The sequence below is a fragment of the Anser anser genome (genome assembly GCF_964211835.1).
Source record: "Anser anser genome assembly, chromosome: 6".
Lineage (NCBI taxonomy): Eukaryota > Metazoa > Chordata > Aves > Anseriformes > Anatidae > Anser > Anser anser.
In genome coordinates this window covers 38,295,204-38,315,557 of record NC_139726.1, presented here as the reverse complement: position 1 = coordinate 38,315,557, position 20,354 = coordinate 38,295,204, and the positions used below count along the sequence as shown (strand labels likewise).

Here is a 20,354-nt window from a genome sequence, read left to right as displayed (position 1 = left end):
CTAGCCCTGGAATAAGAGATCCTTTCATACCAAACATTAAAATCACAAGCGCTTATCACAGCCTTGGGATCAGCACATCCATTTTTTTTTGGTGGCAGTTATCCCCCCAGTCCTCTGCAGTGTTCTGTGCAGTTGAATTGCTCCTTGGATTACTAGCTGTTTCCCAAGAAAAATATTAAAAGTGCAATAATCAAGATAACTTGTTCTGCAAGCAATGACAACGCTTTTTCTGTATTTGTCATTCAGCTTCATAGCCGAATTAATTAGCATTTGTACAGCACTTTGAAAATATGAAATGCAATTGAAGTGCTAAGCATTATTATTAATATTAGCAGCAGCACCATTTTGCTCTGCTGAATGCATTTTCCAACAGACTTGCTATAGAAAAAATAGCCAAGGCAGCTGAACTGACATGCTATAAACTTGAAATGCACTTAGAGCTTCTTCACCATGTTTGATTACAGTAAGCCAAATGGCTGAAACATCTGCATAGCTGTGCACATTTTTTTTAGTCTATTAAAAACTGAACTTCATATAGCACAATTTGTTCTGAATCTGTCAGCAAGGTAGATAGATATTGCTTTGCAGGACAATTTTGGGATTGTTTATGAAAAGCGTTTTGAGATGCTAGAGCACTGTAGGCTACCTCTCATTTGTACGTACCCAAATAAGCCATCAAGAGAAAGACTGTTTCACAGACTCTTGTAATTCTCTCTCTCATTTAGCACAAAAATACTGGTAGTTAAAAGGCACAAACAGTTCTAAATAGGTAGCTGATCCCTGTTGCCCTCAATTTAAAATATAGCTGTAGCTTGTAAAGGCAAGAGCTCATAGGAAGAATCTTTTTGATTTCCATTTTGGTAGCTGCTGTTTTTGGCAGTGGCATGACAATATCTGGCCTTAACCTTCTGAATCAGTTTTATGATTGATTGATTTAAAATCAATGACTTCTATCCTGTGCTTCCCACTTGATACTAACATGCATGCTAACACAATGTATGCATTAGTAGCTGCATTCAGCACTTGTTGCCAGGTACAGCTAGGTGCTTCTAACAATAACTCACTTTGTGGTCTCCTTTGGTAGGCATCTTTGTCTCCACATTGCAGAGTCCATACGTGCTTGGATTTGGCAGCAGAAGGCAGAATCCATGGCCTTGCAATAGATGAACCTCCCAAACCCCTATGCATGCTGATGCAACAGGAGGCAAGAGCAAGGGTCTGAACTGATGCTGTTTTGGACATTTAAGGCATGACCATAACTACACCTTTTCACACTGTGCTGCAAGAATTTCTTGGGTATTAGACACCATGAGGTAGGAGTCATCTGCCAAAAACAAAGTTCAAGTTTATACTTCTCAGTTCCCTCCTAACACTAACTGTTGTAGCCATGCTGGTAGGAGAGGTGAGTTTCAAAAGTAGTAATAAACGGTATTTGGTTTATTATTAAGAAAAGGGGGAACCAAGGCAGGAAGAAATTAAAAATCCCAACTCCACTGAAGTACAGGGTGCTGAGATTGCACCCCAGGCTGTAGGAGCTGCCTGATGTAACTCACAGTCAGGTTGGCACCCCAGCACCAGCGGGAGATAGGGCAAAGAAAAGCCAGAAACATTTGTCACAAGTCAGTTAATGGGAACCAGTCCAGGAACCCAGAAACTTGACGACATTTATTTTTCTGCAAGTCTTAAACAGCTGATAGATCATTACAGACAGGCCGTGTCCCAGTATCTGCAATAGCAAAAGAGAGCAACCTTGAACTCTGAGGAGCTGACAATTTTGATTAAAAACATGGTATTCAGTCAAAAATATTGTGGTTCTACCTCTCATAAGTGCTTCACCCTCCCCTTCCAAATCCCTTAACAACAAGATAACACGTCCCTTCAAGATGCATAAAAGTAGAAAAGAAAGATCTTTCTAATTTCAAATCTTTGTGCAGCCAGTGCTAAACCACTGATGAAGATCTGCCTGCTGGCTTTCTGAATTCTGGTAATATTTCCAGAGCCAGAAGACCTATTAGGGAGGTTGATTCACAAAGCAAAGCCAGCTCCTTTATTCATCTCATGCACAGGGTTCAAAGGAAATGCCCTGTGAAAGCATAAATTAAGTACTAATAATACAAACTTCCTGAAAGTGACAAAGAATACCCAAGAAACAAAAAGCTTCCTGAAAAATCACATAATATTCAAACCCCAAGAAGCTGTTCTTTGAATACAAGATTGGCATAATATATTTCAAAACTTCAGTCAGACAAAAATGTTTCTTTGTATATGAAAGGTCTTTGCAATTTTTGCTATCATCACTGTAAGCCTCAGATGCACTGACTTTGATTTAGTACATAAAAGAATCTTAAGTGTTTTCTACAGGATGCTCTTAAAGAGTTATTGCTCCTTCCTCTATACCAGTGGCAGAGAGAACAGACATCCATGACAGGTAAGGTTTTTTGTTTTTTTTTTTTAAATGTAGTTTCTTATGCTGACTGACTCAGTCTTTCTGGGGAGAAAGAAAGGTGGACAGAAGAGAAAGGAATGTTAAAAAAGAATTAAGACAGTATACATAATGGGAGATCACAAATCAAAACAAATTAAAAAGTTTACAAAACAAAGTATATGCTACTTCCACATTCAGCCATGAGGAATTCAACACAATTTTAAAGGCAGTGTTTTGAAACAGGTGGAGAAAGCAAGTTTTGTAGACTTTTTGTAGACTTGGAGTTTCTCAAGGAGACAATACTTTTAAGATTGCTGACATGTTTAGTTGTCTTATAGTTTTCTGAGGAATTATTCCCCAAGGACACTAAGATCTTTCGTTCCTTGGAGCAGCAGCATGACCAGTCATGTATGCTCATTAAATTGGGTGATGCTCTTCTCTACACCCTGTGACTTGTCACTGGCTCCTCAGCTAGGTAGCAAACAGTGCTTGTGCAAGAGAACACAGAGGAGGTGTGAAATTCAGGTGTAGGATGGTAAGCCCATGGACACCACGCTTTCATTTTGCCCATTTTTTGTGTCTATTACCTGAGAGCTCTGGTGTCTAGTACAACAGAAAGGCTAGTGTACAGTACTTTATGGTCAACCACACACAGTATTTATTACGCTTGTTTAATGTTTTTTTCTTTCCTTGATATGATATCTTGAAGCCTAAGCAGAGTTCAAGAAGCTCATTTAATTTTAATGTATTTTATCCCTCTAACCAGAACAATTTTTTCAATTACCTTTAGTGGAAATCTAATCTAACAAGCAAGTACAGCAACAAAATATGTCATTACAAATGATTTTTACAATTTTGTTGTTGCTCTGATTTATTATGGTGTCAAGCTTTTTCTAATTTTGTTTCTTGATTGCCCTTTTAGGAAAAAAAGTCTTTGAATTTGCAACAATTGCCAGCACCGTGTATGTAAATATTAGGATGTAAAGAGGTAGTTTCAATAGCCATTTAAACAGGATAAAATACCTGCTTAGATACTTAGAATAATGAACTCAGGTCTGTGTACCAATGGTTTACAAAAATAATTTGATGCTCTGCAGAACTATTGCAACGTATATAGCTCATAGCTGGAATTTAAAGTGAGAAATACTTTCTGGCAAGGTCATAAAAAGAACCAATGTTGGAAATTTAGTTTTTGATCACAGAACTATACAATCACCAGGTGATAAACAATAAGCTGATAGCAACCATTTTTTCTTTTTGTTAGGAGATACAGGTGTCACTACATTTGCAAGTGTTCCAAGCCCCACAGGACCCAAGCAGCCACTGGTGCTTTGCTCCCTTGATTACTCCTTCCATATGTTTATGAGGACAGAAGGTCTCACATGCACCTCCAGCACATTTCCCATGGCTTCATGACGCTCCACACACCACCCAGGGTGCACCAAACATTTTTGAGCTCATTTTTCAGGCCCAGGCTGGACAGGTTAGCCAGGCTGGCTCTTGCCTCCTACCACCCAACTCAAAGCCTCTCTTGTCAGGCCAAACAAATATCACATTAAAAGAAAGGCTGTAATGAATATGCCAACCAGACAGTACTTACCTAAAGGGACAGCTCTGATCACAGCTCAGCAGATGAGTAGTGATGATTCTGCCTCTTCCCTTTCCTTTTTAGTTGCTCTGTTTACTGTGTAGGTGTACATGCAGCTTTGAGGGTTTTCTCTGGCTTTCATTTCTGTTGTTGTACCTGGACACAATTGCAATAAAAATAATATATTGACTTCCATTTCAGATCCAGAAGAAATACAGAATGCAAAGGAAAAGAATAAAAAGAGATATATTACTTGTTCTTGAGATACAATTTTTTGTTCAGAAATAGATGATGATGAATAGACAATATTTCTTTGGTTGATGGTGAATGTTTGCAAGCTTCACCCCACAGGAGAAGTTACTCTACATACAGCATAGAGAATGCAAGTGGAAAGGGTGAAGGGAGCAGTTACAAAGGTAACCTGACTGTAATAAGTGAAGTTGTGACATAAAATGGCTGCTAAACCGATGAGAGAATGCTGAGGCAGCGGACCTCAGAACTAGGCCTCGGCCTAGAACCAGGGGCACCCCGATGCATGGCCCAACCCCTCACACCAGGAGCACTCCAAAGATTTAAAGAAAAACAAGAAACTGAGGAAAAACTTATCGCAAAACAAACCTGTGTCCTTATTTACCACAGAAACCTCTGCACTTGCAGCTGTGAACCTGTACACCCGCGGGCTGTGCACCTGCTCGCATTTTGGGGAAGGCTAAGGTGAACTGCCCGAGCCCACTGCTCCCTCCCTCAGAGGCCGGCACCAGGAGCGGACCCAGCCGAAGCACAGAACGTGCTGGAAAAGACCCTTCTGGGGTCCCTCTGCTCAAGGCCTTCTGTACTTTTACAGCCAGCTTTTATGTTCCTCCAGATTTATCCTGCTGTGGGCAACAGTTTTTTCCTCGGCTTTTCCAGTATTCAGTCCCCCGTTCACTCCAGTTAACTATTCAAGCATTATAAAACAAAAATAATCCTCCAAAGTTATTATGAGTTAGTTTGTGTGATGGCAAAAGCCAGAGAAGATGAACACTGTGCTGATAGCTAAAATGAATGTAGAACACTTGGAGTGAATTGCCAGTAAAGAACAACTCAATTCAATTAAACAAAATATGGTAATTATGTTTTGGTGACTTTATCGAAGTCTTTGTATCAAATGGAAGATCTTTGCTTTAAAAGATTGAGGGAAACTTAATAAGATCAGCTGGAGCTTGAATATCTTTATTAAGAAATTCCTTTGATTTTATCAGGTTAAAAAAAAATCAAAGATGAAGTCCTATTTCAGAGGAGACTTTGTAGGTTTATTTTTTAAATTAAAATAATGCTTATCAAAATGTTACTTTAAGCAGTTGTCACAAATTGTCTCCTTTCTTCCTCCAACCTCCAGAGGCAGTTCCTAACCATCCAAGTTCAGTAAATAAGTTGTATAAACAGTGCCAGTTTCCTGATGAATATAAATATTTTACATTCAAATATCTTCTTTTATTAGTACCCAAGAATATCAAGGTAATTGTATTCTTTATTTGCACATGAAGCATTTGTCACATGGGAGGAATATCAGTAAGTTAATACCAGAGTCATCCCAACAGAGGCAAAACCCTCAAGTGCATAAGATTCTTTTTTGTTTCTCCTTTGTTTATTCCCTAAGTGAAAACATAGGGTTAGAAGCCACATTTCTTGACTAGATTTATTTTTCTTAAATCAGATGAACACAAATACTTTAGGAAATATTCTTGTGGAAAACAACAACTCTGCAGTCAGCCTTGACCTTCTGAAAGCTTGGAAGGTGAGACATTAGAGAATAGTGACAGAAGGCCAGGGGATACACATCACTTCTCTTTTGGATTCAGGAAAGCCTAAATTCAGTTCCTGAAGGAAATGGCAGGAAGGAGTACCTGGCTCCCATAGTAGACCAGCCTTTGGCCCGCTACAGAGAGACCACTGGTGCAAAAGGCCCTCTCACACACTTCGCCAGCAGATAAACAAAACAGCACTTAAACTCCATGCAATATGAAATAAATCATGTTTCCTACAAATGTCCTTTTATAGCTCAAATCTTTAATTTCATAAACAGCTGAACATCCTGAACATGAGGTACCATGTTCTCCAAGGTTCATACATGCAAAAGCAATTCAGCAGCTTTACGTATTCAGTAAAGACTGTCTTTAAACACTCCATGGGTATGTAGGTTTATTACTCCCACAGGCACATTGTCCTCAACGATGATTTTTAAGCCTTCACAGAGTAAAAAGCTAAAAAAGCAACTGTGTAGATTCTCTAAAAACTAATGAGAAAATCTAAAGAAACTGTAGAGTACAGGTTTTTACTGCTAGTCTGATGCTGAATTTTAACTGCTAAGCAGCAGGAGGGCAGTTTGTTTGCAAGCCAAGATCCAACTGTCTTGCAAACCAGGGATCTGTAGGCTTTCCTTTGCACAGTATGGGGCCTTGGGATAGAGCATATACTTTTGCAACTAAAATTAACAAGCAACAGAATCAAGCTTCCAGTTATCTTTTGTTTAAGCTCAGATGCTAGTCAGTGGATGAAAATTTCTACCCACTTCTGTAATTCCTACTCAGCTTCCCAAAGGGAGGCTCAGCATCTCCAGTATTTACTACCCTCAAGACAGAGAGGCCTCTAGATGCCTTTTGTCCCTTCCAATTATATTACCCGCTGTGCTCCCCACATATGTGCAAAGAAATCATTTAAAACCACCTCTCCTCTGCAGCTTTGAGCGGCTCTGAGCAGGTATTGCAAAGAGAGGGCCATATGTTGGCCCTTTCTCAGTAAACTCAGTTTAATGCTCTGCATCTTTCCTTATAATACACTGAACAAAGATAGAGTAAAGGACATTTGGAGATGCTGATTGCAAAGTGGGAGCATTCAACACCATTCTGCTTTTCACTGTGTGCAATATCAATGTCGCTTTGGATGGCAAATTTCTTTTAAGGACAGTTTGCTGGGTGGATAGGAGGTGTCACATTTTTCTTCCCTTTGCAGTGATGTTCTTCTAAAACAAATACATGAGATACAGAGACTTCAAAATTTTGCAGCATTGCCTATGATTTGGATGCTGTTAAAGAAACCTGTAGAGGCAATGAACATGAAAATATCTGGACATTTCACCTCTCAGGAAATGATCTGACCTTTGAATAAAGTTTACCTCGTAGCATTTTCAGCTACAGCTTGTAACCACTGATGAGCCTGACTTCTCTATTTTCTGTGTGTTTGGTTTTTTTTTAATTTTTTTTTTTTAAGTCACAGCTGGGAGGAACTTTAAAGAAAATTTCACTCCAAGATGATAGAGAAGGTGTTTTGGGGGAGAAAAAGCAAAAGCAAGCATAATTATGAGCACTATTATGACATAATGCAACCTAACATATAAATTACATACTCATGAAGTGGAGTTGTGTTGTGCACAGCATTCAACACTAGCAATCAATCAATCAGACCTGCTCTGCAAATCCCACATTAGCAAAGCAAACTTTCTGGAAAAGCTGAGATTTGAATTTCCTGAGGAACAGTTGCAGTGTGTCCCAGCCATTTCTTGCTTTTAGCTAGGCAAGGCTGTAGCCATGGCTTTTAACGCTGTGATTTGAACCTGACAGCCAACTGCCAGCTAAAATGAGAGGAGATTACCTTTTGGCAACTGCCCTCTCCATTTCCTAAATGGAATGACCTTCAACCAGAGCAGCAGTGAAAATCTCTGCAGTCTAATCTTAAATGTGAACCCTGTAGTGAAAGAGCAGTGGTTCATATTATAAGTAGAATACATAAATGCCTTGAATCATCATCAGATTAGATGAAAAATGCCACTGTGTTCAAAAAGAGCAGCTATTACACAAAGAAATGTAATAGAAAAAGGCTTAACAGTGTCAGAGGCAGGCTAATAGGTTTCCCCATTTCTTTCAGATTCATGAAGATATTGTTTCTCTTGTTCACTTTCTCAATGCAGATCATTTTCTATAGATTTTCATCTGCCCTGATTACAAAAAAAAATATGCATACATTAGCTGCTGTTTAAAAGAAAAAGTCACTTTAGTTTCCTTGTTAGCTTTGCACCCCCCTCCAGTGGCCACCTGTAACTCTCCCATGATGCAGACATCAAACAATCTAATTCAAAATAATTTCTATGACATCCTTCTTCCTGTTCTTGTGAGAGTCAGGTACAGACAACAACTGCAAAATTTACCCGATTGCAGGTTAGTTTTAGAATTTTCCCGACATCCTGTTTTCATTGATTGTTTCAGGGCGGTAGCATTTTTTTTTTCCCCATCATCTCTGCTCAGCCTGGAAAAAACAAAGGCTCATCCTCTCACTCCTCAAGTCTTTACTTCACTTTGGGGCACCAAACTAAAGCCATTCATAGTTGCTGTGAGGCCACTTAAGGCTGGTGATGCCCTCTCTCTTTCCAGATGATATGTGTCTGCTGCATAACAGCCTCAACTAGCAGATCTGGTCCTAGTTGCTGAAGCAGAAGACTTGGTCCTACAACTACTGAGTTACCAGTGGAAGCCATCTGCATCCTTGCTGTTACAACATCAGGTCACTCTTTTTCCAAGTTAAATGAGCCCTGCACCTCAGGGGAGTTTGGGTTTGCGAGGCAGAGCAGAAAGCAGTGCTGGGTTCAGTGCTGCATCCCAAAGCCTCCCACTGGCCAGCATGCATAAGGTATTAACCCAAAACTTACTTACAACAGCACGGTAATGACTGATTTAGGACTGAAAAGAGAACACTAAATGATTAAAATGCTAAAGATGCCACAGAGGTGGATATAAAGGCAATGATGACTATTTTGTGTTTGGTTTAGTGATAGACACATGATAGAAGTGATACTAAGGAAAGATTGGTGGTGTCTTTCCAATGTGATTTTAAATTCCAGCTTTTTCATAGGACTTCTGTCTCTGCTTTATGAAATACGATCTTTGTTGTTTCTACACAATATGATTTCCTTTAAGTGCCCCAACAGAGAAAAAGACTGGTGAACAAAGTTGAGCACAGCGTGGCACAGGGCACCATAGGAAACCCCAGTCACCTCACAGTACATGTGCTGTATTTGCAGGCTTACCCACTTAATTTTTGGGTGCCAGTGCTGCACCACCCAACAGTGCTGAGGAGTGCCGACCCTGTTTGCCCAGACAGGGTGGTCACAAATCAAAGCTACCTGAGCCCAGAAGTGGTACAGAAATCACTGCACAAAGCACTGTGGATGCAGTAAGAAGGGGGAAAGGTCTTCCTAGTCTAAGTCCTTCCAAAGCATGCCTGTAGTGTGCTGTGAACCCATGTTTACCAAGCTGTTTTTCAACACTACAAAACCAATGCACTGTTTCAGCTCTGCACAGCAAGTAACTGAGAGCACAACTACTTATCTCTGCACCATCAAGCATTTTTGACTTAATGGCATGGCATAACATCTTCCACTTGGCACCTGATCAGATGCCACACTGATTATACACTTGAGATGAAAGCTCCTTCTGCAAGACCGCTGATTTCTTTAATGTGGATCACTATATCATGGTCAGGCAGCACAGTACTGCCTGATCCACCAGAATACAATCTTTCCAGCATTCAGAACAACCCACGACCAGGAGCTGCTGAATGCTTGGAGAAAATCGAGTTTGAATACAGTCAGAGAAGCACCACATAGCAGAAAGTTCCTATTTGACTCAGACTAAAGGGAGATGGGAATTCTGGTCTCTCTGACCAGCTGGATTCAAAACAGCAACCCGGTGTCAGACAAAAATCTTTTAGCTGCACATAATTGTTTCACTACAGGACTCACTTTGCACGAAGTCATATAAGTGCTTTATTTCTAGAACAAAGGAGGAACACAAAAAGCTTTACATCCAACGTACTGATTCCCCACGAAAATTACCTCCCAGTATTTATTTTCTTTGAAAGGAATTACACATTTTTCTTCATTACAAAAGACTAAATCTTTGTATCCTCCCAGCCTCAGTTAAACTCCCCAGCGTGGCAACAGATAAAGGATGCTCAGAAATTAAAATGTGACTTGTATAAATACATAGTGAAACAATTGGCAAAACATTATAAAAATAACATCCGACTGATGGAATAAAGAATTTGAAGTCCCTTTAATAAAACTAAACATTTGGTTTCTGCAGAAGAGAAAACTCCTAAGAGGCTTAACAGCATTAAGAGAACAGAATAAACTATTGTTAATTTAATTTCCTTTAAAAAAGTTAATCCTGCAACAGCCATTTATATTTTTCTGACTCAAAGGTGTTACTACAATTCACTTTCATCCCCAGCTCCATTCCAGTATAATGGAGTTTAGATGTGCCTATGAGACTGTTGATTTATCAATCTGTAAATTGCACATTCTTCATTTTTATAGACCAGTCACTTAATCTTTGTGATGATGATCTGTGCTGGGAACAAGTCTAATTTTTTTTTCTTTTCTTGAGAAAGCAAAGAAGCCATATGGCAAAAGTACACAAAGCATACAATAACTGTTCCAAAAAAGCCTGAGACTTTTCCTGAGATTTTTTTTTTTAAAGTAATTGTAAGAGTTGTCAAATCCACTTTTTCAGTTCTGTTGCTGAAAACATTTACTAGCTTTCCCAAGGACTCTTCAACTGAGCAGTGATTTTGGCTTGATTTTTTTTTTTGGCTTAGAAAGACCCACAACCTACCAAATGTCAATCTTTGCTTTTCACTGTTGGAAATCACAACCAGTGATCACACACTTTGTCATACTTCAAAACATGAAATATCATTACAAGATAGACATTCAAACCTGGTGTGTGGCAACAGGCTTCAAAGAGGGAAAACATTTTTTGCATTGTTAAATTCACTGCTGCTCTTTACTTTTGGTTCAGCTGAAATAAACACCCACTTTGTCCACAACATGAATTAAAGTCATAAATTAAACAGCTTCCTATTTGCTTCATTTTAACCTACCTATATAGACTCAGATTTATCATATTTAAACACAAATTTCTTCATGCATCCACAATAGTTTTTAAGAGAGAACAAAAGATATTTAGCAACTGTCATGTTGTCTTTTAGAGAAAAGACAAATACATTTATCAGAACAACTTTTTGAGAGTAAATTCAGAAAAGCCACGATCAGGCAAAAGCCCTGTTACTACCACCCAGCAGATGTGCTACATCTGAGTGCTGGCCTCATACATCTTGATAAATCATTCCTGCATCATAGCTCAGCAACTCCACATTTAAAGACATTTAAAGACCCATTGTGCTTGACCAAAGAGCCATCATGGACCAATATCCAAAGATAGCTCCTCAAAGCATGGACGGCCATTTCACTGGTTTGAGGTCAGAGCTCTTAAGGCTACATCCAGGGGAACTCAGCAGGCTGGGGAGGCTTATTGTCATCTGGGCACCTTTAAACTCCACAATAGTTGATGTTTTATGAATGTGTGCCCTGATTAGAGAGACAGCAAAACCGTCAGTGCTTTGTAAACTATTCAGTCATTAATCAGGATCAAAAATGCAACATCTCACAGGGTAGACTGGAAATATCTCCTCACAAGGATCTTTTTGCCATCCTGTGCAGAGCAACATGCCCTGTTATTCACAGACACGTGTTTCTACATTTTACTCACAAAACTAGCTTGTACATCCGAGTGATATGTAGATCCTGAGCTCCTTCACAAATAACTCAGAAAAGCAAGTCACAAAAGAAATAAAATCATGCTTCTGGCAAGCTATATGCGAGTGTAAGGATCTATTGTCATTAAAAATTGCTTGTTCAAGACAAGTGCTACAATGCTTTAAACCACTGGGTAGGTTGATATAAGCTACAAAACATTACTTGATTTGGATAGGCAAGGCATCATCACGCACAGCATGCTGTGCAGCACGGTCCATTAGGGATCTCTCCTGGGGCTGCACAGGAGGCTGTGCATCTAGGGACGAATGCTCAGGAGACATTAGAGGCTTTTCCTGATGGCAGAATTAACATGAGCCCACTTACACAGTAAGCACAGCATGCTTGGATGTGACATTGCTTGTCTAAATATGGGATAGCCCGTACAGCTGGACAAAGAGCTGCTAATGCAATACCTCCATGTGATAACCCAGCTCCTGGGGGCAGCTCAAAGGAAAAGCAGCATTTGCCTCCTCGCAACTCTCACAGGTGACCTTCATCAGCACCTGTAAGCACACTAGTGCTGCAGAGCCATAGTTCTTCCCTGCTTGCTGTGCCTGCTGCCCATCCTATGGCATCCACCCTGTGGAGTGATCCACACAGCCCGGAGAGGTCCAGCAGAGACTTCTGGTGAAGTTCTGCTGAGAATATGTCCTCCATGAGCCAGGGGATGTCCCTCATTCACATACATAACAGGTAATTAGTGTCCACGTAGGGCATCAGTCAATGAATCCCTGTATGACAAACCTTGAGGCAAGCAGCAGCAGCAGCCCTACCACGTACAAAGCACCACATGCTGAAGCCATTTGTTCTCTTAAACATCACAGAGCTGGATTCGAAGGACACCACCTCAACAAACCCAAGGTTCCTATTTGCTAACTTGTTCTGTGAGGAAAATGTATTTGGCAATACATCCAGCTCTTATCTCAAAATTTCACATCTTCCCTTCCTCCTATCTTACAGAAAGGGTCCTAAAACATAGATCATTTCAGCAAGTGTAAGACAGAAAGGGGAAAAAAGTGGGGCTTATCACCCTGTAAGTGCCACAGACTCTGGCTTTTGATTTATTTTTATACTTCTGCAACAGGTGCCAGAAAAGAGGAGAAAAAGGATTTCAGTATGGAATATTTCAAAATGCAAGTGAGACATAATCTAAATAAAAACTGAATAAAGCAAGAAATAGGTTGTGTTGATATATGAAAGAAAATACTGGTGTTGAAAAACAAAATCCTAATGTAGCAAGAGAGATATTGCTTTAATATTTGAAAAATGTAAAAATATATTGCTTCTTGCACACATTTGCATTATTAAAGTGTTTTATTTATTTATTTTATTCCCTGGGATCAAACTAAAGTACATTTTGGAAATAAGATGTTTTTCCCTAACTTTCACAATGACCCCTCCCCAATCTCTCCTGCAACTTATTTCTGTTAACTCATAACGAGAGCTTCCTTCAATCTCAACTTGAAAGTAGGTATGAAAGAGAATACACAATCATCTGCTACCTGCTTCTTCCTATTGCATGTATTGTTGGGAGGAAAAACTCATCCTGCGAGGAGTCAGAAGCTGCTGGTGCTAAAATGAGTTCTGGGCTATAAATTCAGGTAAGAATTCAACCCTCTCTGGATCTTCCTTCGCATTTCTGTTAATGAAAGCTCAAGTTTCCTGTTTGTTTTACTTTGCATTTCAGTGCAGTTCAGCCTAAACTAGTCAGAATGACATTAGGCATTATTGTTACACAGATAATGTGCACCTGTATGAGCAGATCACAGCAGTCCTTTGGAAATTGCTGTCATGGGCTTGGACTGCAATTGCATCAAGTGGATTGGCAACCAGATGGCATTCATGCCTTTGTTCCTCCCTGTGGAAAATACATAGCCTTTTCTGGGGTTTAAGTTTTTCCTGCATACACCTTGCAATACACAGAATTTGCTTGAAAAAGCTTTAGAAAGTCAAGATAAGTGGGGATGCATGATTTAACTGCCAGCCCACATTTAACCAACACTAGGATCAGCAAATCTCAGCTTTGTTTCAGTATGGTTCCTTCAAATACTCACTTGCCGGAGAAAAAGTTGAGATTTTGCAAGCAGCTCTGCTTCTATGTCCTGCTTTTCTTAGTACCAGTGCTACAGGGGCATAGCAGAGGAAGCGATGCAAGTTCACCCAACCAACACAGATAACAGCTTGGAGCATGGTGGCATTTGTCTTTGTATGTTACAGACCTGATGAGCTAACTCCAGTTTGTGAACCCTGCCTCCAGCTCTCCACCCATGGGTTTGTGCACACACCCTTCCTGGTTTTATTCCCCCCAGTGATGTCCCAGGACACCTCTCTGTATTGCGCCTCTGGGGCTATCAGAGCAACCTCAGATGCATGAGCTTGTTAGAAACAACCTTACTACAACTGAAATTTCAGAAGTGCTGTGTTTGCCCCAGCTCTACTGGGAGATGTGGGAGCACCATGCCTGTCAAGAAGCCGCCCATTAGTTTTAAGCCCTGATCAATTTACATATTTTTAATTCACCTTTAACAATTTGCTTACATCAAAGAACCTAAGATGACCAGTGGCTAACCATAAAAGGTTTGAATAAACTCAGTTTACTCATGCTTAATATTTTATAAGATCAATTTAATCAGCTGTGAAGTTACAACATTTCTTCCTCCTCGACAAGTAAGGAAAAAAATTCCTAGCTCTCTTCAATGCTCCATAAAAGTTTAATACAGCTGCTACCAGAGCACCCACTTGCCTTCCTATCAATTGTACAAACAGTTAAAGGAGAAACAGTGGCACTGTTTTTGTTCTGGTTTAAATACGACATTTATAAAAATAATAAGAAAAATCAATGATAGTACCGCCTTTTCACAATTGTTTGTTTTGCTTTTTGAACAGGTTCACCACTGTTACAAATTAAGTAAAGACTTTGAGAATCTCTGATCCTATTACTGGAAAAATGATTTTTCTTTAATTATGGTTTTGTGTATAGCTCCTGCTGCCATAGATTAAACAAGAGGCCATGAATCACTTGACTGTGAGTGAGATGTTTCATTCTCCATATCCTAAAGATCAAGCTGTAAGAGCTTCAACTATCAAATTTCACCACATTCAGTCACTAACATCAAAAGGGAAGAGGAAACTCTCAGCATACCAGTTCTAGCTCAGGACTGTTGCAGAAGCTTTTCTTCTAGATGGAATTCTGAATTCACATCTACACTGAGAAGTTTTTCCTTAAAGAAAAGAAGCGCTGAGATTAACCTCAAATTTGACACCTTCCCTAGGATGGTACTTTTGTAAGAGCTCAGCCTAGTTTAGGTATTTCATAAAGGAAAAGGAAACCCTTGTATCTTCTCATGTTACAGATTCTTCCACTCTGAATTCAGAGAATGCCTAGATTCTTGAGCCCAGAAAGTCTTACACAAAGATGGAAAGCAGTAGTGCCCTTGATAAACAGTACTTTGAAGGGTTTTGTGCTTGTTTGTGTGCTGTTATTTTTTAAATCTTTTTCTAAAGAAAGAAAGATTTAGCCAGTAACTTAGGAAGTTGATTCATTGGTTTGAGAAAAATACCCAAAACCCAGGAAAGAACACACAGAGGAAAGCTACTCTTCTATACTCTTAAACCTGATGCTACTAACAACCTATAAACTACAAATATAAACCTTGCAGGTAGGGGAAAAAAAAAAAAAAGGAAAAGAAAATACCTCTGGATGAAGAGAAGAAAGGATAACTATTCCAGCCTATGTCACCACAAAGTGCCCCTGCGTCATCTGTGGGTCTCTCCTTTATAGCCTCTGAGTCGTCATCGTTCTCTTGCTGACTTTTTGCACCTGGTTTTCCTCCTCATCAGAAACCAGCAACAACTGTCTGCCCACAGGCATGGGTATTTTCTTGTCTGGGCTTTGCCTGATTTTTAAGAAAGTATGGGAATGCATGGTCAGAAAAAAGATAAATGAGAAAGGAAGCCAAAGCTGCTGTAGGGAAATTGCAACCTTCACATGCTCATTATCACAGAGAAACAGGAAAGACAAAATGGTGGGGTGATCCTGATCTTTAAAGAAAAGAAAATCAAAACTCCCAAATTCAAAGAGCATCCTACAGGAACATGCTACCCTGTCATCACATTGAAATATTACATATGTTCTCCTGGAAAGTGCTTTTGAACAATAAGAAAAGGAGAAATGAAAGGGTTCAATGAAGGCTGGGGAAATTAAAAAACTGTCATAGAAAAGACTGATCATGCAGTCTGTAGTTTTTTTTTTCTTTTTTTTTTTTTCCAAACTGTGTTCAAAACAAATCTGTTTTAAAACAGAATAGTTTTATACTTTGACAGTTTTAGTGGTGGTCAGTGAAGGTGCCAAGCTCTGGAGGAAAATTAACCCAGCTCTAACCTACTTGTTGGAAGCTCAGATTACTTGCAGCTCACCTTGTTTGAAATACTGAGGATATCAACCTACAGGTTTTGCCAAATTTGACCTACATTTGCATCAGAAACAGTTTCTTCTGCTGGGTGTGATCAAACGCATGGTAGCTTTTGGAGTTTATACTCCATCTGAAGCTACTGCCATGGACAGTTCATCCAGGACAGTCCTGGAGAAGGCTGGGCATGGTGCCATGCTTACTTGTCTGCCCTACCTGGTCAAAGCAATAGGGTCTAAGGGACTGGTGTGGATATCAAACATCAGCATGTTTTTGAGGGCTCTACATCTATTCAAAGGGTTTCAGGTAGCTAGGATTTATGAATTCCAAGGGAGACGTGCATATGGCCATTACAATATCTTCTGGCACACCGTGCACCTTGGAGACATCCAGGACTCAATTCACAAGTTAGACTACATCCAGCCTTTGTGTGTTAAGTATATATACACATAATTTCTAATATAATGAAAATATAATAATTTATATATATATATTGTGGGTGGGAAAGAAAATAAACTATGTAATACATAATTTTTGTTTGTTTGATTGTTTTTGTCTGATTTTTATTCAACAGGAGTTTTTACTCTCGCAGAAGAGACTTTTCTGCCTCCTTACTCCAGCATTGCATTTGCTATTTCAAATACAGATAAGTGCTCTTCTATTTCAGTTTTCTTGGCACTCTTACTAAAACTTTAGAATGAGAAATAAATTAATATGATGCAGCATAACATGGTGTTTCAGACTCATTTCAGCATTTCTCCCAGCAGCCCTGGGGTGCGGTCCCTAGGCTGAGGTCACACACCGCACCAGGCTAAAGCAGTGCGAGTCCTCGATTCTTGAACAGAGCTATCTTTACATACTGAGAATTTCAATTTGTTTTAAAGGCCCCTTCCCTGCATCAGCCTCCAGAGAAGATAAGTTTTATCAGTCCAGTGTCAGCAAATTGATAAAGAAAGGCACAGGGCTGTTCCAGCACAAGCCCAACACTGAGACTTGCTTAGTGATGCAGTCAAGTGCTTCAGCGGCTGATGACTGCAAACGGAAGCTTAATGGGGTGAACATGAAGGAAGAATTAGAATAAATGCCACCTTTTGGAAGAGAAAGCAAGTGGCTAAACAGCTTGGGTGAGACAGGAAAGCAGACATAGAGCAGAGAAGCAGTTCTGCAAAGCACGGCTGGATTTCAGGTTACTGTTGAGTCATTGTCAGGCAGTACGATGACACTTCTGCCTGGATGGCTGCCTGCACATCTGCAGGTGTTACAGGAAAAAAACACACAGTCCCCCTTGCAAGATCTGATCTATTTCAGAAAGAGGTTTTTTTCTGGTCTCCCAAGTAAAACCTCTTTCAACTAAGCCTTTCCCATTAGAATATGTCACCCCAATTACTTCTACCACATATACTAAACCTGAGGCTGATATATCTTCATGCTTTAGCAGGATAGGAGTAATCATCTGGAAAAGTTTATACCAGATAATGGAGAAGGAAAAGATTTTGTGCTTCTGTATTTAACCCAACTACAAAGGCTTGGAAGCAATTTTGCAGTGGTGGCAAGTGAACTGAACCATGAGGGTACTGGGTGGACTCCCATCACATCAAACAGTACAGTGTTTGTGGGAATTTGAGAGGAGAACCAGCATACGTGGCTCTGTCTCCTCCTTGCCGAGTGGGACAGCCCAAAGGGACCACTAGGAGAAGAGTGAGTCCAACAGACTGACCCCTGAAGCTAGCCTGATCCGAAGGAAGGGCTGAACTTGCTTTGAATGCCACGTGCCAGTCAATCCTCCAGTAGGAGGATTCCCACTGTCTCTGCTGGAGGAAGCTGTGATTTGGTGTGAGGAATGAAGGGTCAGACTGCTCAAGGGATACCCCAAGAGAAACCAGGAGACTGATGATGTGGGAGGTGAGTGTGAGAAGTCTGACCCTCCCATATCTCAATGAGCCTCATAGGCGAAATGCTAGATGTTGGGAAATGGTGCTGGATTTGTGCAGCAGCCCGGAGCAGAGGTTGTGGCATAGCTTGAGAAGTGAACATGAAACCCAACTGCACACCAACGATGGGGCATGTAGGCTCTGGCTGTGTCTGACCATGGTGCAGCTAGGACCAATAGGCAGGATATAACTAGAAAAGTACCTTCTAGACCATTTTTCTCCCAGTGGTCTTCTTGTAGAGAGTGCATGATGAATGCAAATAACCATAAGCCAAGAAGTGAACAGACCTTTATGCAGCTTGAAGGCTGTCCATGAAGATAATGGGCCAAATTTTAGTATAAATGAATGCTTCAGTAGACTTCTTCATACTTAGCCAACAGAAAATATTTGGCTGCTGTCTCTGGCACTGACGGTAGGGACAGTGCCAGCTGGTGTTCTGATAAGGCAGCTACTAACAGATTTCACCATCAAACAACTCTCACTGAAATCTGTCTACCCAGAGATGCCTGGGTAGACAATATACATTAGGCAGAAAAGAGGAATTTCTTTGCTGTAAGAGAGGAATGGAAAGCACATCATTTCTACACAGTTGAAAGGAAATGCGTACTGCTCTATGCTGACTGCTGTTCCTCATCTGGAAATGCAGTGGCAGGGATGCTGTCTTGTCTAGGCAGTGTTGAGAAGTGTTTGGTTATAAATACCTGTCAGTCCTTTGGAGTCAATATTTATAGGTAGATACCTGACTGCATTTTGAAAGCAACAGATCATACTTGCCATGTTTTAAAATAGATTAAAAACCAAATATGAATTAAGAGACTAAAGTCAAGTCCTTATTAACTACAATTTTAATACCATTTGACTTGACAAAAAAGGTAAATCTGCATTCAAATCACTTCCAATTTTTGATTTTTATTTTTTGCCACTTGTATGACTGTAACAAACTCAGTGAGATGTTGAGGAGGGAATTACTGCTTACATACTGATGCACAGGTAATACACAGGTATTCTTTTTAGTGGCCAAGTTTATGCAGCTAATTCCTCACATTCAGCATCAACTGTACAATAATCCTTTTGACAAATGAGTAAAGAGGCAGAGTGCTGCTGAGCATAAAATGCGTTATTGCCTTGCACAGATCTAGGACATGTAGATGAGTGAGGATTAATAGTTGCAATTAGAAATGTAAGAGCAGACTGTAGATTGTGAAAATAATTAGCAGATTCTGCAAAGAATTTCCAGCCTCACAAAAATGTTTTAGTGCAGGATACGTTTCAAATGGAAACATAAAAGAAACTCAGCCATGCTCTTCTCATAAGGATACATTTGGGATTGTTAGGCCAGGGTTTGAAAGCTTGCTGGCTCCTTGACAAAGATGGCTCAATGTTTGCAGCCAGACAGACACCATAGCCATGCCCCCATTTGTCAGGAGTGCTCGGTTTCAGCAGAGACTCTGCAGATTCAGAGACCTGCAGTAGGGTGGAGAACTTGGCAAAACGAGCAGTACAGAAGCAGCCAAACGTACCGGCCATGCTGAAGCAGCCTGGCAAGAAGAGATGCTGGCAGGGAGGCTGAGCTGCAGGGCACTGGAGCTGTGCTGATCCATGCTGAGGTGCCACCAGAGCCCCCGAGCTGCTGTCCTTTACAGATCAGCCGCTCTGCAGCTGCATCCCAGGTGGGCTGTCTTTGGGATTGAAATAACTAAAATGCTATTAAAAAGATCATGAATCATGCTCGCTCAGCAACAGAAAACAAGTCTAACTTGCCTTTCTTTTCTCTGCTTGAAGGTAATAAGTGCCTGGAGTTTGCAATCTCTTAAGAAACTGCAGTCTACAATTTATCTTTCCAGAAAGCTGTCTTCTCATGGCTCTCTTTTCACAGTTTCCACAAGACAAAGACAGTAAAGGTACCCCAAGAAACACACTTAAGAACATCCAGGGTGAGTTTCAAATGTAATAGTAAAATGATAGCTCATTGCCAGCAATTTCACTGGGGTAAACCTTGCTTCTGGCCGGGGGACAATATCCCCTACAGCTATGGTTGGAAGGGGAAAGCCTTTGCAAAGTTTGCAAGTCTTGAACTTAGTGATGAATAAAAAAATTCTGTCAGGAGAGAAGCGTGTAACGATCAAGAATAATGAAACGGTAACAATACATCTTGCCAATCAATAAGAACACTCTCTTTGTAAGAACATATTCCTTATTTATAGATCAGGTAGCTTGCACAGAAGAGGGGATTTAACAGTTTTCAGTCTGGTGTTGGAGAAAGACTAAATGATGATGTGAAATTACCTGGAACACTTAATCGGAGATCAAAAGGGTGTTTTTTCTTTTTCTTTTTTTTTTTTTTTTTTGTAAGTACAGCTTTAAAAATCAT

General features: G+C 40.2%; 1 protein-coding gene and 1 long non-coding RNA gene across 2 annotated transcripts in view; both read right to left on the bottom strand.

The window, feature by feature from the left end:
* Positions 1–1,733: 1,733 nt before the first annotated feature.
* The window catches only part of LOC310902102 (uncharacterized protein), a 382,687-nt gene continuing 364,066 nt past the window's right edge, over positions 1,734–20,354 (bottom strand). Inside the window, exons 8-9 of the mRNA XM_083843085.1 lie at positions 4,026–4,169; positions 1,734–2,488 (exon numbers count right to left, since the gene is read on the bottom strand). Coding sequence (XP_083699211.1) covers positions 4,051–4,169 — 119 coding nt within the window. The 3' untranslated portion in view covers positions 1,734–2,488; positions 4,026–4,050. The remainder of the gene's footprint in view (positions 2,489–4,025; positions 4,170–20,354) is intronic.
* Positions 13,697–16,103, bottom strand: LOC310902113. Its single transcript, XR_014586500.1, has 3 exons — positions 15,338–16,103; positions 14,786–14,864; positions 13,697–13,766 (listed from the first exon to the last, which is right to left on the bottom strand). It is a non-coding gene; the product is annotated as an uncharacterized lncRNA (long non-coding RNA).